This window comes from Hemitrygon akajei, chromosome 22 (genome assembly GCF_048418815.1).
Source record: "Hemitrygon akajei chromosome 22, sHemAka1.3, whole genome shotgun sequence".
NCBI classification, from domain to species: Eukaryota; Metazoa; Chordata; class Chondrichthyes; order Myliobatiformes; family Dasyatidae; genus Hemitrygon; species Hemitrygon akajei.
This window is the reverse complement of record NC_133145.1, coordinates 15417432-15433100: the sequence shown is the minus strand read 5'-3', so window position 1 is coordinate 15433100 and position 15669 is coordinate 15417432. Positions and strand designations below refer to the sequence as shown.

The following is a 15669-nucleotide window of genomic DNA, read 5'->3' as shown; positions in this document are numbered from 1 at the left end:
GCGGAGGGTCATGGTGGAGGGGATTACATTCGGATTGGAGGGTTGTGACTAGTGGTGTCCAACAAGGATCGGTTCTGGGACCTCTACTTTTTGTGATTTTTATTAATGACTTGGATGTGGGGGTAGAAGGGTGGGTTGGCAAGTTTGCAAACAACACAAAGGTTGGTCGTGTTGTGGATAGTGTTGAGGATTGTCGAAAATTGCAGAGAGACATTGATAGGATGCAGAAGTGGGCTGAGAAGTGGTAGATGAAGGTACACTTTGGAAGGACAGACTCCAAGGCAGAGTACGAAGTAAATGGCAGGATACTTGGGAGTGTGGAGGAGCAGAGGGTTCTGGGGGTACATGTCCACAGATCCCTGAAAGTTGCCTCACAGGTAGATAGGGTAGTTAAGAAAGCTTATGGAGTGTTAGCTTTCATAAGTCGAGGGATAGAGTTTAAGATTTGCGGGGTAATGATGCAGCTCTGTAAAACTCTGGTTAGGCTACACTTGGAGTAAGGTGGGGTGGATATATGGGAGGCAGGGTTTGAGGGTCGGCACAACATTGTGGGCCGAAGGGCCTGTACTGTGCTGTATTGTTCTATATTCTATAATGATGTCATTCTTGGCAAAGGATTGCAGTGCACTCTGTAGAGAGTTCTCCATGGGGCTAAATCTGTATTATGCACCTCCTCGCGATATTCTGGCCGCCATCTTCAGCTGGTTCATTGGTCATCTTCCTTCCATCATAGGGTCGCAAGTGGAGGTGTTCACTGATTGTACAACACTGAATTCATGTGCAGGTCCTCCATGAATGAGGTGGCACATATTTGCATGTAGATGGAGATGGGGTATGGTGTGGGTTGATTGAGAGCATGGTAGAACCAGTGGGGGGGTGGGGGGAAGAATGCGGAGGATATAGGATTAGATAGAGAGTGGGTAGTGGTGGAGGGAGGGTAGGAGGTGAGCGGAAGGGGTGAGTAGTTGAGAGGATGTTGATGGAGAATTCTAAGGGAGAGTAAAGAATGAGGGGTTGGATGGTGAGGGATGGGTAGAGATTGGACAGAGAGTGGAGGGAAGGAGGGGCAGGATTTGGTGCAGTTGAGTTGGGAAGGGGCGTGGTTTTGAGTGAGTGGCTTTGGATTGAGTGCAGGGCAGGTATCCCTTGTTTCATGCAGTTGAATATTTCCCATGTTCACTGAGGTAAGGTTGGGGATCTGACCTGCATGCCTGAAGATATTTAAGCATATCTACACAAGGCACATATACCAAATATGTTATTTTTCTAAATCAGTACAGATGGCAGAGTGGTTTCTCAGAAGGCACATTTGAATGTATTGGCCACTTGGAGAGGGCGATATGTTTGTGGAATGTGTGGAATTTGATCGCAGGACCCCACCTTTGGCCAGTAACCCCAAATTGACTATGGGATAAGCTTTCTCAACAGCCAGTTATAGAAGCCGTTGGCGACACAGCCACACCACTCTGCTGGGTGCGGGGGAGAGGGGATGGGTAAGGGAGGCGATGCAAGTGATTCACTCCTCTTGGGTTGGGGATGGAAGAACAATTGTTCTGAGCAGCTGCCCCTATCAGTAATGTGGGGAAATGGAGAAAGGGGGTGGGGTGGGGCAAGGGTTTAATTTATTAGGCCCACAGTGTAAGTGCAGATACTTCCCTCTCTCATGTTGGAGTAGGTTAATACACTTGTTTTAATCGGTGTTCCAATAGCCTTTGATGTCTCACCTTGTCAAGGGTCATCTGAAAACCTAAGTATATTCTGTCCATTTTTATCTGTAAAATGTTAGTTCCTAAAAGAACTCCAAGAAGTGAGTGGGGTGATGGAGAGCTGTCATTCAGTCTTGCTTTGACACCGTTTTAAGTGGACTTGTCTTTGCCTCTCTGCCCCGCTTCTCCCTCTCTAGGAAAGAGTTTTAAAGGCGGTAGAAGAGGTCGGTTTGTTCACACATGAGAGGTTGATTCTCAGGAGTGTGCTGCTGACGGAGATGGTGGAATCAGATACATACTGTCTTTAAGAGACATCTGGGCATGCACCTGGCAAGGCATAGGAGGATATGATCCTAATGCAGGCAAATGGGATTGGAGTAGATGGTCAAGAAAGTCAGAATGAATGCTTTGGGCCGAAGGGCCTGTTTTTGTGTTGTATGATTCCAACTCAAATGTGGATGGATTGATTTGCCTTTGTCCAGCTGATATTGACCTTTGATCACTGTGAATTTCCCAAAGGTTCTGGTGTAACAGTTTTAATATCTTCTTGTAGAGTAGGTGCCTTTAGAAGTTGGAGCTATTTCAGCCTTACTCTTCAATGTGGCGGGAGGTGGTTGGCGCCTCAGTCAGCTTAAAGTTCCGTTAGGGCCTATTCCACGCTGTATCTCAATAAATAAATAACTTTCTAACAATCAGAGCACATGGAATTAAGACTGAAAAACCTGAAAAATGTCAGCAGATCAGGCAGCAGTTATATTTTACTCACAATGTATACTGTATATTATCAGTATGGTGTATATAATTTATACCATAATTGCAATCAGGGCATGTGTTTCTCTACTGTAGTTTGCCATTCAGTAGTTTCACTTACGATGCATTTAACACCATTTGCAAGAAGCTGTGTCTCAAAGTGTGCCTGGTATATGTGACAGGAGAGTGAAGTGGCTGCTGTGTGAGGTAAGAGAGTGCAAGACCAGGGCCAGGGTGCTGACTTTAAAGTATAAATTAAGTAGAAGCACAGTTTAGGGACTCGGCTTTCTGTCATCTCTGTCTGGTTCTTGCAAATCATCTCAAGAAAAGACAGACTCAAAAAAACATTTTCTTAAAGAGCTGTAAAGGGTGTCTCGCGTGAGTTTTTGTGCTGAATAAAGGCTCTGGCTGTTCTTTAAACTCCGCCTTCTTTTCTCCCTTTCATTTTCCTTCAATTGATCTGACAGCTATGTAGAGCGGGAGTGTGTGAACAGTGTTTAATTGGGCCTCTCACATGCTGTTAATCAGTGTAACCTGGAGCTGGGGCAGTAGGTGAGGACAGCGGGGCTTGGTTAGTGAGGGGGTGCTCGAGCTGAAGGTGGGAGGACCATGAAGGAATAGCTTTGCTTTGAACTGAGTGATTCTTATCAAGAGTCACTGTTCTGCTGTGGATGATCCTGGACGATAGGGAAACTCATGGAGACTTTTGAGTGTGCGTTGATTTCAGGATGGAGGGTGACCAGGAGATCCAGTGACCCCCCCCCCCCCACCCTGAGCTAAGTCTGACCACAAGGGACTTAACATCTCTGAGATCTACTGATGAGGGAGACAGTCAGCGACAGGGAGTGGGGAGAGAGGGCTGATGCAGTTTTATACAGGATGCTGCAGCACATTAGCACGCTGAGAAATTCATAGAAGACTTGCAAGTGAAGTAGTTCCCTTGAGTTTATTACTCGAGAGGCTCTCGCATGCTTACCTCTCACGAAGGATTTGAGGTGATGTGAAGCTTGTTGAGGGGTAGGCATCACCAAGGGAGGGAGTGCAGCTTTGTCGGACTAAAAGAGGTGAATGCTTCTCAGTCTCGCCTCTCTGGAGCTCGAAGATAGGAGGGAAGGTGAAATTCCGACAGCACGCCCAAGCGTGACCGGGCTCTGAATCTACTTGTTGCAGCAGTGCAAGGTTCCTTTTCAAATTTCCTTGGAAAAAAACACTCAGCTCAAGCAGAGAGGGGGAGAGGAAGCCAAGTGCGAGCTGGAAGCTGCTGCTGCTCCCGGAAAGTTTGAGCACAGAACAGCAAAGGACAGTGGTGTGAGGAGGTGTGATCCACGGGCACTGTCACGCTGGATGCTTGTCCAGTGAGCTAACATGATTGGCAGCAGATGTTGAAGAAGCTGCTTGCTTGTGGCATTAACTTGTAGAAAACTCGAGCAGAGTCATGGGTCAGACGAGTTCCTGCACTCCAACAGGTCAGTGTCATTTAATCTCTGATCCCCATGTTGGTCAATAGATTAACCAGATGGGTAAATTCCCTTTCTTTATATTGTATATTGTTTTAGTCTGTAAGATTGAGGTTGAAGCACTATCGATCCCTTTTATTTTGACTGCTGCTGGAATGATGTCACTGTTACCCATTTGCTGCTGTGGGGGTGTTCCCCCCAAGTGGGATTACATCGAGGTGGGTGGGATGACTTTGGGGTGGGGTTGAGAACTTGCCAAAGTCCAGGATCACCTGATGCCCGATAGGGAATCTGAAATAGTAACTGCAGCTAGTTTCCCCAACTCAAACCCTTTGGGTGGGGACAGGCAGTTCTAATGGTCCCTGCTACAGTGGCTGAGTCTGGGGGTTAAGTCTGAGTGAGATAATGAGTGGTTAGGGGAGTGATGATTGGAAGCTGAGCGGGGACAATTATCACCAAAGTCTTTTACTTTACTTCAGAACATGGAACATACAACCGTACAGCACAGTGCAGATCCTTCAGCCCATAATGTTAACCTACTCGAGAATCAATCTAACACTTCCCTCCCACAAATCCTTCCATGCTTCATTTATCTACTCACGTCCCATCTTTCTTAGCTCCAAAGAGAAAAGACCTGGCTCGCTCAATCTTCCCTCATAAGCCATTCTCTCTAATCCTGGCAGCCTGATAAATTTCTTTTGCACCCTCTCTATTGCTTCCACATCCTTCCTATAATGAGGTGACTGGAACTGACCACGATATTTCCAGTGTGGCCTGACCCGTTTCATGGTGATACAACGTTACAATCTTGTATGCAATCCCAGCGCCATTTTCGTCAACCTCCTTCGATTCCTCTCCAAAGTCAGCATGTCCTTCCTGAGATAAGGTGAACAAAACCGCTCACAACACTCCAAGTGAAGCCTCACTAGTACTTTATAAAGACTCAAAATTACATCCTTGCTCTTATTTTTTAGTCCACTTCAAATAAATCCTAATGTTGCATTTGCCTTCCTCACCACCAACTCAACCTTTAGGGAATTCTCCACAAGGACTTGCAAGTCCCTTTGAGCCAAAGATGAAAAGAAATTCCAATTAGAAAATAGCCTACACTTTTATTTCTTCCACCAAAGTGCTTGACCAGACACTTCCCGACACCGTATTCCATCTCCCACTTCTTTGCCCATTCTTCTAATCTGTCTAAGTCCTCCTTTAGCCTGTCTGCTTCCTCAACACTACTTTTGTTGCCCGGCAGATCATGCCATACATAATTACACAGTGCCAGTTGAAAGAAAACAAAGTGCAAATTTCCACATGGTGGAACAGCTGCAGAGAAACTGCAGTGCACATGGACAAAGAAGGGCAATGGCGAAGTAGACTGGGGGGGGGGGGGGGTCAAGTGTTCAGTCACTGTGTGCCAAAGTGAAATGTAAGTTCTTGTTGGTGAGTTCTGGCGATGAGGCATTCCAACAGTCTGCATGGGAAACCATCCCACACAACCCATTATCTTTTCCTCCCAGAAGCACTGCAGCAGCTTTTCAACTGACCACTGCCTCGTGGACTTGTGGTCAAAAGTGTTTACCTGCAGAAAGTTTTCCGAAAAGGACAGGTCCAACTAAAAGATTACTCACACCGGTCCCATTTCCCCCGCCTGCACTTCATATCAATGGAAGTGTTGTTGAGTCATTTCCATTGGAACATCTACACACCCACAACAGTGTGGAGGTGGTGACCGGGGCACTGGAACTCCCACAGAATTGAACAGAAGCCCCTCTGGGATCTCCTAGCCTGAGGTGACCTGACCTTCTGGAGAGAACCAGTGAAGTAGTGTGAGATATTCCCTTGTCAACATTGTGCAGGAAACATGGTAGTTCTGTTCACTTGAAGACTGACATTCAGTATATCCCCACATTTATACATTGCCCACATATTTAAAGCAGTTTCATTCCACATCTCCCCAGTGATTAATCTGCTTTGCCAAGGTGGAACTTGATCTTGCAATAGCAATTCAAGTCTTGTTCCATGTGCTTGGCCCTTAAATCTCATCAGGCAGCTAAATTCTGTAGATGTGTATTGGAGTGTATATTGACTGGCTGCATCATCAGCATTCGACAAAGGAAACACCAATGCCCTCGAATGAAAAATCCTACAAAAAAGTAGTGGGTGTGACCCAGTCTATCATGGATAAAGCCCTCCCCACCACCGATCACATCTACACGAAGCATTGTGGAGGGAAGGGTGTGGGACAGGTGGAGTGCCGGGGGTGGGGGGTGGGGGGGGGGGAGTGTGCAGGTGGAGAAACTTCCAGCCCTGAGACATCAGGCAAGGTCATTTGCTTCCAAACAATTGGTTTATTGATTATTACGGAATGTCTCTCTGGTGCTTCCCACTCTGCCCTCTCCCTGCCCCCTTCCAACTCTCAATTCACAATAGAGACCCATATCAGAATCAGATTTATCATGGTCTCATTGGGGAGCAGCTGAAAGACTACAAAGGGTAAGTAGCGTAACTCAAGTAGGTGTGTAACACTGCTTCACCAAACAGGAAAACACTGACTTATACTGCATTGGCTACTCCTGCTCCTGCTCCATTGGATTCTTTTGAACAGTCACGTCACTCCTTGGAGGCAGCTGTGTCCCCTGTAGGGAGCCAAGTGATGTGGAAGGATGCCTGGCAAACTAGGCAGATTAGGAGAGGCTGTAATGGATTTAATGCTTTCTGCATGGAGGAGTATCAGCAATGCAGGTCACAGGTAGAACAGAGTGGTGAGAAAGGTGGTTAGCACATTGTGTGTGGGGGTTAGGATCTCATGTTGCTTTTGTACCAGGTGAGGCTGCAGCTGGACTAGGTGTGTAGTTCTGGTCACCTTGCAGCAGACGTCATTAAGATGGAAAAGAGAGTAAAGAAGATTTACAAGAGTGTTGCCAGGATTCAAGGGCTTGAGAGAGGCTAGGCAAGTTGGGACTTTATTCCTTGGAGTATAGGAGACCTTATAGAGCTGAATAAAATCGTGAGGGGAATCCATAGGATGAATGCAGACTATCTTTTTCTCAGGGAAAGGAAATCAAAAGCTATGGGATACAGGTTTAAGATGAGAGGTGTAAGATTTTAGAAGGGACCTCAGGGGCAAAGTCTTCATGTAGAAGATGGTGTGTCTTTAAAACGGGTCTCCAAAAGAAGTGGTTGAGACAGATAAAACATTTAAAGGACACTTGGTCAGGCACATGAATAGGAAGGGCCTAAAGAGATATGGACCATACTTGGGAAAATGGGATTAACTTGGATGGGTTTCTTCGTTGGTCCAAAGGGCTTATTTCTGTCCTCTGCTCAATGACTCCTGGCCATCATCAAGTGATCCCATTCCTGCCTCTGCAATCTCAGCACCCTCCCGAGCCCTCACACTACTGCCTCAGAAGAGTGGAGCTTTTGGACCGCATGTGCGACCTGGCATTTTTTTGTGCTGTGACCGCAAGAATTTGCAGAGAGTTGTAGACGCAGTTCAGCACATCGCAGAAACCAGCCTCCTCTCCATGGACTCTGCCTCAGTAAAGCAGAGACCTCCCCAACCCTTCTTTCATTGGGCAGAAGATACAAAGGCTTGAGAGCATGTACCACCAGGTTTAAGGACAGCCTCCATCCTACTGTTATCAGTATTAAATAGCTCCCCAGTACGATAGGTTAGTCTCTTATCCTCACAATCTACCTTCTTTTGATCTTGCACCTTACTGTTTACCTGCTCTGCATGCTTTCTATAGCTGTTGCATTTTTTTCTGCATATTCTTTTTTCCTCTGTACTACCTCAGTGCACTGTGTAATGCATTGCTCTGTATGAACAGTGTATCTCAGTACATGTGACAATAATAAACCAATTCCAGACTTGGCATCCCTGTTCCAGATGAAGCACTGGCAGAAATCTATTTGCACTGCTTGCATGGAAGGTTCAAATCAAACTCGGCACGATAGGGCCCCTTCCCCTGCCTCAGGATGTCCTGAAGTGTGTTACACACTTGCAGAGTGCACACATCCTGGTGTAATGTTGGAAGCTCAGCAAATATTGATATCCTGCAGTGTCCCGTCACCAGGGGGTGCATTGATGGTGCGGTTGGCAGCACTGCTGCCTCACGTGTCCAGAGACTCTGTTCAGTCCTGAGCTGGCTGCTGTCTGCGTGAGGTTTTCACACTCTCGCTCCGAGCAGTTCTGGTGCCTCTGGGGGCTCCGGTTTCCTTGCACATCCCAAACACCTGTGTGTTGGTGGGTTAATTGGCTGTTGTAACTCAGCCCCAAAAGCTTCTTCATCCCCTCGTGTACCTGTGTCACCACTTTTGAGCACCCAGGTGCACTATATGTGCACTGTACTTACTGATGATCAGAGGGTCAGTAACGAGTAGGACTTGGAGGAGTTCTCCCAGGTTCTGAGACACAAGAGGTACTGCAGATGGTGGAAATCTAGAGTAATGCACCCAATGTTCTGGAGGAGCTCAGCAAGTCAGGCAGCATCTATAGATGGGAATCAACAGCTTGAGACCCCACATCAGGACTATCAGCTGTTCCTCAACAGTACACTGAGCATGTAAGCATCGAAGTGTTTGTGTAAACATAGGCGTCCTCATTGAGGAGTGCATATAGTGCATGTAAAGATGGAGGTGCACGTAACCATAGGGGTGTTTGTGTAAACACAAGAGTGCACTGAGCACATAAGCATGGGTTTTATACTCAAAGTTTATGAACGGACCCGTGAATCTGTGATCTTTCATCCCAGAGACATGACCCTTCACCTCTGAATTCACAGACCTGTCTTTTGGATCGCAACAGGTTCCTGTTGACTAATCCAGAGGAGTGGCTCCTCTTTCAAGGAATCCTGATCGGGGAAGGAGGGAAGTTGAGCAAAACAAATTGACAAAATGGGTTATTGTACGAAGAACAAAGGCTGTAGAGTAGTGGGATAGATCTGTACTGAAAAGGACCGGGGAATGTGCTGAGCCTGTCTGCTGGTGGGCTGCTCACAATGCCGACAGAAAGTTTTTGAAACAGAACAAACTTTGTGTAAGGAGGTCCCTGCCCTGTCTTATTAGTGAACTCTTGGGTAGACTGAAAGACTCATTCAGTCTTGCTCCTTTTGTAACCGAGATGAATGGTGGTTGTCTCACTCAGGAGGCCAGGGAGCCTGAGCCCCACAGTGCTCATGGAAAGAGCCTCAGGATGTCCAGGAGCTCTTTCCAAGCAAAGCACCTTGGGAAAGCAGGGGCTGTTGCAGCATAGAGAAAAGAGCAGCCAATTTGTGTACAGCAAGCTCCTGTTAACTGCACTTGGGTGACTAGTAACACTAACTGCTTTGATGCTAAAAGTGGCAGATTTCTGTCTGGGGAAATTGTCCATTCTCCTTGAATTTTTGTTTGAGGGAACAAACATTGCACCTGAGAAATGATATCATCTTTAGTGCAGTGGCACTGCTGGCCGGAGAGAAGGGGTGGGGAGGTTGCCGAGGTTAGTGCTGCTGGCTCGTAGCTGCAGCAAAACACTTTAAATCCTGATCTCAGGTGCTGTCAATAGGAATTTTGCATGTCACACTTGTCACTGCTCATCCTCTGGCTTCCCTCCATATTCCAACCATGTGCTTGCAAATTAATTGTCTGTTATACGTTACTCTCAGTGAAAGCTTGCTGTACCTTATTCTCTGAGAAAGGTTACTGTACATTCCTCTGTGAAAGATTACTGTACGTTACACTCAGTGAAAGGTTACTGTGCATTACAGTCAGTGAAAGGTTACTGTACATTACTCAAGGAAAGGTTACTGTACATTACTCAAGGAAAGGTTACTGTACGTTACTCAGGGAAAGGTTACTGTACGTTACTCAGGGAATGGTTACTGTACGTTACTCAGTGAAAGGTTACTGTATGTTACACTCAGTGAAGGGTTACTGTATGTTACTCAGTGAAAGGTTACTGTATGTTACACTCAGTGAATGGTTACAGTACGTTACTGTCAGTGAAAGGTTACTGTGCGTTACTCCCAGTGAAATGTCTGGTACGTTACTCAGTGAAAGGTTACTGTACGTTGCTCTTAGTGAAAGGTTGCTGTGTGTTACTCAGTGAAAGGTTGCTGTGTGTTACTCAGTGAAAGGTTGCTGTGTGTTACTGACAGTGAAAGGTTACTGTATGTTACTGACAGTGAAAGGTTACCATATGTTACTGTCAGTGAAAGGTTACCGTATGTTACTGTCAGTGAAAGGTTACCGTACATTCCTCTCAGGGAAGGGTTACTGTACGTTACTGTCAGTGAAGGGTTACTGTACATTACTGTCAGTGAAGGGTTACTGTACGTTACTCAGTGAAGGGTTACTGTATGTTACTCTCAGTGAAAGGTTACTGTGTGTTACACGTGTGACGTGATGCATTTTGGAAGGACAAACCAGAAGACTGAGTACAGGATTAATCATCAGTTACTTAAGAGTGTGGTTGAACAAAGGGATCTTGGGGTTCAAATCCATACATCCCTCAAGGTCGCTGCACAGGTTGATAGGGTAGTTAAGAAGGCCTATGGGATGCTAGGCTTCATTAACAGGGGGATTGAGTTCAAGAGTAGAGAGGTCATGTTGCAACTCTACAAATCTCTAGACCGCACTTAGAGTATTGTGTTCAATTCTGGTCAGCTCATTATAGGAAGGATGTGGAAGCTATGAAGAGGGTGCAGAGGAGATTTACCAGGATGTTGCCTGGTTTGGAGAACAAGACATATGAAGCAAGGTTAGCAGAGCTGGGACTTTTCTCTTTGGAGCGTAGAAGAATGAGAGGGGACTGGATAGAGGTCTACAAGATTATGAGAGGCATAGATAGGGTGGATAGCCAGTACCTGTTTCCCAGGGCACCAATAGCAAACACCAGAGGGCATATGTACAAAATTAAGGGAGGGAAGTTTAGGGGAGACATCGGGGTAAGTTTTTTTACACAGAGGGTTGTGAGTGCCTGGATGACTTACCAGGGATGGTGGTGGAAACTAAAACATTAGGGGTATTTAAGAGCCTCTTGGACAGGCACATAGATGAAAGAAAAATGGAGGGTTATGGGGTAGTGTGGGTTTAGTACTTTTTTTAAAGGATTATATGGGTCAGCACAACATGGAGGGCTAAAGGGCTTGTACTGTGCTGTAGTGTTCTATGGTTACTCTCAGTGAAAGGTTACTGTACGTTACTCTTGGTGAATGGCTTTTGTACATTGCTTTTAGTGAATGGCTTCTGAGTTACTGCTACTGTTGGCAAATGATAAAGGTGTGTTGCTGAGATAGAGGGAAATGCAGAGAGAAGGAGTGGGTCTGGCACTGTTGGGTTTAGCATAGGCTTGATAGGCCATATTGCTTTCTTCTGTCTTGTAATGAATGAACCAGAGCCTCCCGCTGCCCTGGGAATGCCAGCAGAAATTTTGGAATCTGAAAAAGAAGGTGGCAGAGACAAAGCATGGGGTCATGACTGACTCTTGTGTGTGTGTGAGAGACAAAGCACAGGGTCATGACTGACTCCTGTTGTGTGCATGTGTGTCTGTATTCCAGCCCCATGTGGTTGGTCAGGCTATTGCTGTTTGTAACCCAATGGGCCATTACACCTCCTGTGTCACTGTATATTTAATACTGAACTACAACACAATATGAGATGCAAACAGCAGAAAATACTTAAAGCCCCATTTCTGTTATAGTGCAATCACAGTGACCTCCTGGGTGGGAGCACAGACCTGCAGGTGACACATACCAGAGTGTCAATGCTTGGTTGGTCAATATGATTGGTTACTGTGCAAAATGTATATCACTGTCAGTTCAAAGTACTCAACTCAGGAAAATTTTGCTTCTGCAGCATACCACAAAGTCTCTTGGTACCCAGGCACTTTAAGATCAATCAAGAAAATTATAAGTATTCAAAGTGCACCATTTCCCCAGGACCCTTTCCCTGTAATCACATGACTGTTCATCACCAAGTCCTCTGGGGCACCTGCTAATCTACAAGGTGCATAAATAAGATTATAGTGGTAGAATGCTCGGTTGCACGGAAAGAAGCGAGGCTAGTATTGGCAGCCTTGTTCCAAGAGTGAATTCGACTTTCAGGCGTCTTCCTTGTGTGTTTCTGTGTTGGTTTGGGAAATTGGTCTTTGTTGTAGAAGAAGATTTGCTTTTGCATGGGGCAAAATCCCTCGCTCTTGAATAGTTGATTTGCTGCATTTCCTCAACAAGCACTGCAGTTTGGTTCAATGTCTCAGTCTTGCCAGCAATGCAGCACTCCCAAAGTTACTGCACTGGAAGACAGCCCTGGCAACAAAAATTCTGAGGGAGTGCTGCATTGCTACCAGCATTGCATTTTCACGCATTACTCGGGAGTGCTGCATTGTTACCTTCCAGTGCAGTCACTACACTGGCGGGCTCAAGTTAATGAGCTTGGTCTTGAATACGCAGAGAGGAATGTGGTGCCAACTGGGCCACTGTTCTGCAGCAATCTCCTCAAAATGAAGTAAAATCTATTGCCAGTGATGAAACTGAATATCCCAGAAAACTCAACATCAGTTTTGATGCCCTTTGTGCATCTTCACTGCCGACCAAGCCTGTGTGTGATGAACAGCAGTGAAGCCTTTCGCAGCTGAATAGCCCATTGGTGCAGTTTCAGAGCAAGGACATGGATGAAGCACCAGAAGGCCATTCCAAACACCTCCCCATTGCTCCCTGTGCAATAGACTCTTGGGACTTAGTTACAGTAGATATTTTTGTGTGTGGGAAAAGGGTAGGGGTACTATGGCAGGGATTGTAAACTCCCTGAGGAAGGGAGAGGCACATCAGTCCTAGTAAACAAGGCTGACATTACTGAACTTTCAACAGTGAAAATATTACAGACATATTTCAAAACGTGGGTCACATTTGGTAAGAAACCAGGCATGTATCAGCAGCCATCTGTGGCCACCTCTCTCAGCCTGGCTTGTGATCTGTTGAACTGTTCAATACCTTCCCTACCTCCTCACCAGTCTGTGATTGTACATCATCTAGTTCTCTCAGGACTCTGCAGATTTAAAATCAGTAACAAAAAGACACGGCTCATTTTAAAACATTATTAAAGGGCTATGGGTCACGTAAAATCATTATTGAATTGACATAACTAAACTTCCTTTATTGTTCACTGAGGAACAAAATGCAAATCGTCTGAAGATGAAGTATATGCTTAATTTTGTTTTTCAGAGACTGGGCTCAAGAGTGAATGTGCAGTGTTCATGTATTTGTCAGCCATTATCTCATTGAACGTTGGCCCTGAGGGGCTGACTGGTCTCTTATTCCATGTTTGTCTGTGTATTTGGTTAAAAAGAAAGTGACGCGATTTTAAAGGCGTGCCTCTTCGCAGTCCTGGTTTGTAGTGAGTGTTGGCATGGGATTTCTGTGTGTTACTGAGGGGACACACACTGGATGGAGTGTGCAAATGATGCAGGAAGAGGGGGTGCCAGTGGAGGGTGTCTAAATACGGGGGCACAGAGGATGACACTAAATGAGGGCACAGATGGCAGTGTATAACCAGGGAGGTTCCAGGTTGGCAATTAAACTGGGATGGTAGTGATTATTCAGTCTTCGGCTTGTAAATGTTCTCAGTTCTGTATGAAAATGTCAGCGGAGCACATGCCAATCCTCTGAGGGTGGGGGTGGGGGGGGTACTGGTTAGTGGTGGAAAGGGTGAGCAGCTTCAAGTTCCAGGGTGTAAATATCTCCCAGGATCCATCCTGGACCCAACACACTGATGCAATTACAATGAAGAAATGCCAGGGGTTTGAGGAGGTTCGGCATGTCATCAAGATTCCAGCTGTACGATGGAGAGCATACTGACTGGTTGCATCACTGCTGGATAGTGAGGCTCCGAAGCACGGGATCAAAAGAGGTTGCAGAGGATTGTAACCTCAGCCAGTTCCCTCACGGACACAACTCTCCCTGTCATTGGGGACATCTTCAAGATGCAGTGCTTCAAGAAGGCGACATCAGAGTCCGAGATGTGCCTTATTCTCATTGGGCAAGGGGCATTGGGGCCTAAAAACCCACACTCAACAAGAACAGCATCTTCCCCACTTCCATCAGATTTCTGAACAGTATACAACCTATGGACACCATCTCACTATTCCTCTTTTACCCTATGATTTTTTCCTAATATAATAATTTTGATGTTTTGCATGGCACTGCTGCCACAAAACAAGATTTCGTGACGTACATCAGTGTGTTTGATTTTGTTTTGATGTACACTGGTGTTAATAGCTCAGGCAGATTGGTCGAATTAGTAAGCAGGAGAGTTTATGATAATGTGCTGGGAAATTGCTCGGTCAGATTTGGGGGCAGCTGGGGGTTCCAGCTTCTACAAGCAGTGTCAGCAGCCTTCTGTTTTTTTGGCTAGAAGTTTTTGTTGGGAATTTGGGCCTGACTGTCTCTCCCCGACACCCAGCCCTGTGCAGGACCTTGGTATAAGTACTGGCATCTCAAGGGGTGGTGGAGCTGAGTCTTTGAAAATTTGTAAGAAAGAGGTAAATAGTTTCTCAATAAGCTAGGGGACAAAATATTTATTACTATGTGGAATTGAGGTTACAGTCAGATTGGTCATGATCTATTTGCAACACATCATGGAGTCAGCCCTTCGAGCAGTGCCCCCCCCCCCACAAGACCCTGACAACCCCGATTTAACCCTAACCTAATCATGGGATAATTTACAATGATCACTTAACGAACCTGGTATGTTTTTGGACTGTGGGAGGATGCCAGAGCCCCTGGGAGGAAATCCATGCATTCCATGGGGAGGACGTACAAAGCTTTACACAGGATGCTGAGATTGAACGCTGAGCTCCGACATCCCCAGATTTCCACATTTCATGATACTGTGGCATCCAAATATGAATGGATTGGATTAGATATATTGAATGGATAGAACAAATTTGAGGGGCTGAGTAGTCTCCTGCCTTTAATTCATATGCACGTGTATTTTACACATTCTTCTGAGTTGTAACCACCGAGGATGTGGAGGGCTGCTCCCATCTGTTACATTTGAGCCTCAAAGGTCAAAACATTAATTCACTCTGACGTTTAATGATCATCAGGTTCTGAAAACTCACCCCTTAAATGTGATTGGTCATTAAAGCAACTATAACTAGTTCCCAAAGGGAGTCATTAAAAATCAACAGCTCAGTAGACAAGAAATAACTATTACATCTCAGTGTTTAGAAACAGTCAACGTGCTATTATGGATTCACTGGCTTAGCATCGAAGTATGACCTGATAAGACCCTGTTGTCTTAGTAACCATACAGACCCTGGTATAGAATGGCACTGGACTAGGTTGCTAGGCATTGACAAAGGCTGCCTTTCATGATGACAATTGATAGACTGGCCAGTGATTAGTGAGGGGGTGTTGAAATGCTATAACTTAATCTTTCATTGGTTCACCAATATGCGAAATTTCTGCCTGGACTGCCGTGGCTGCGAGTTGTGATGAGGGGTTTCATGCACGGTTTGATTGCCACCATGTTGGGTTATCATTCAGCAGTGCACTTGACTGGTTTTGGTGATTGACCCCCCCCCCCCCCCCCCCCAGTAAACTGGCATTCAGCAACCAATTGGGGCTGGGGCCGGCTTAAACTTTGCACGACACACATGGTGGGTTTGTACCTTCTCAACCTCTGCCTTGTCATCATACAATGTGCTCACAAGCACTTGGAACATTAACAGTACAGGCCTTTCGCCCACAGCGTTGTGCTGACCATTTAACCTC

General features: G+C 45.9%; 1 protein-coding gene and 1 long non-coding RNA gene across 6 annotated transcripts in view; one reads left to right on the top strand and one right to left on the bottom strand.

Moving 5' to 3' along the window:
- LOC140714993 (uncharacterized) overlaps window positions 1-3737 on the bottom strand; it is a 28986-nt gene extending 25249 nt beyond the window's left edge. The window contains exon 1 of the long non-coding RNA XR_012096041.1: window positions 3433-3737. This is a non-coding gene — a long non-coding RNA (uncharacterized lncRNA). The remainder of the gene's footprint in view (window positions 1-3432) is intronic.
- LOC140714992 (caskin-2-like) overlaps window positions 1-15669 on the top strand; it is a 287748-nt gene that overhangs the window by 125734 nt on the left and 146345 nt on the right. Inside the window, exon 1 of one of the 5 annotated variants that reach the window (XM_073026738.1) lies at window positions 3746-3922. The exons of the other annotated variants lie outside the window; for them this stretch is intronic. Within the exon in view, the coding sequence (XP_072882839.1) occupies window positions 3892-3922 (31 nt within the window). The 5' untranslated portion in view covers window positions 3746-3891. Of the gene's footprint in view, window positions 1-3745; window positions 3923-15669 lie in introns of those variants that run through there. 5 annotated transcript variants of the gene reach the window in all.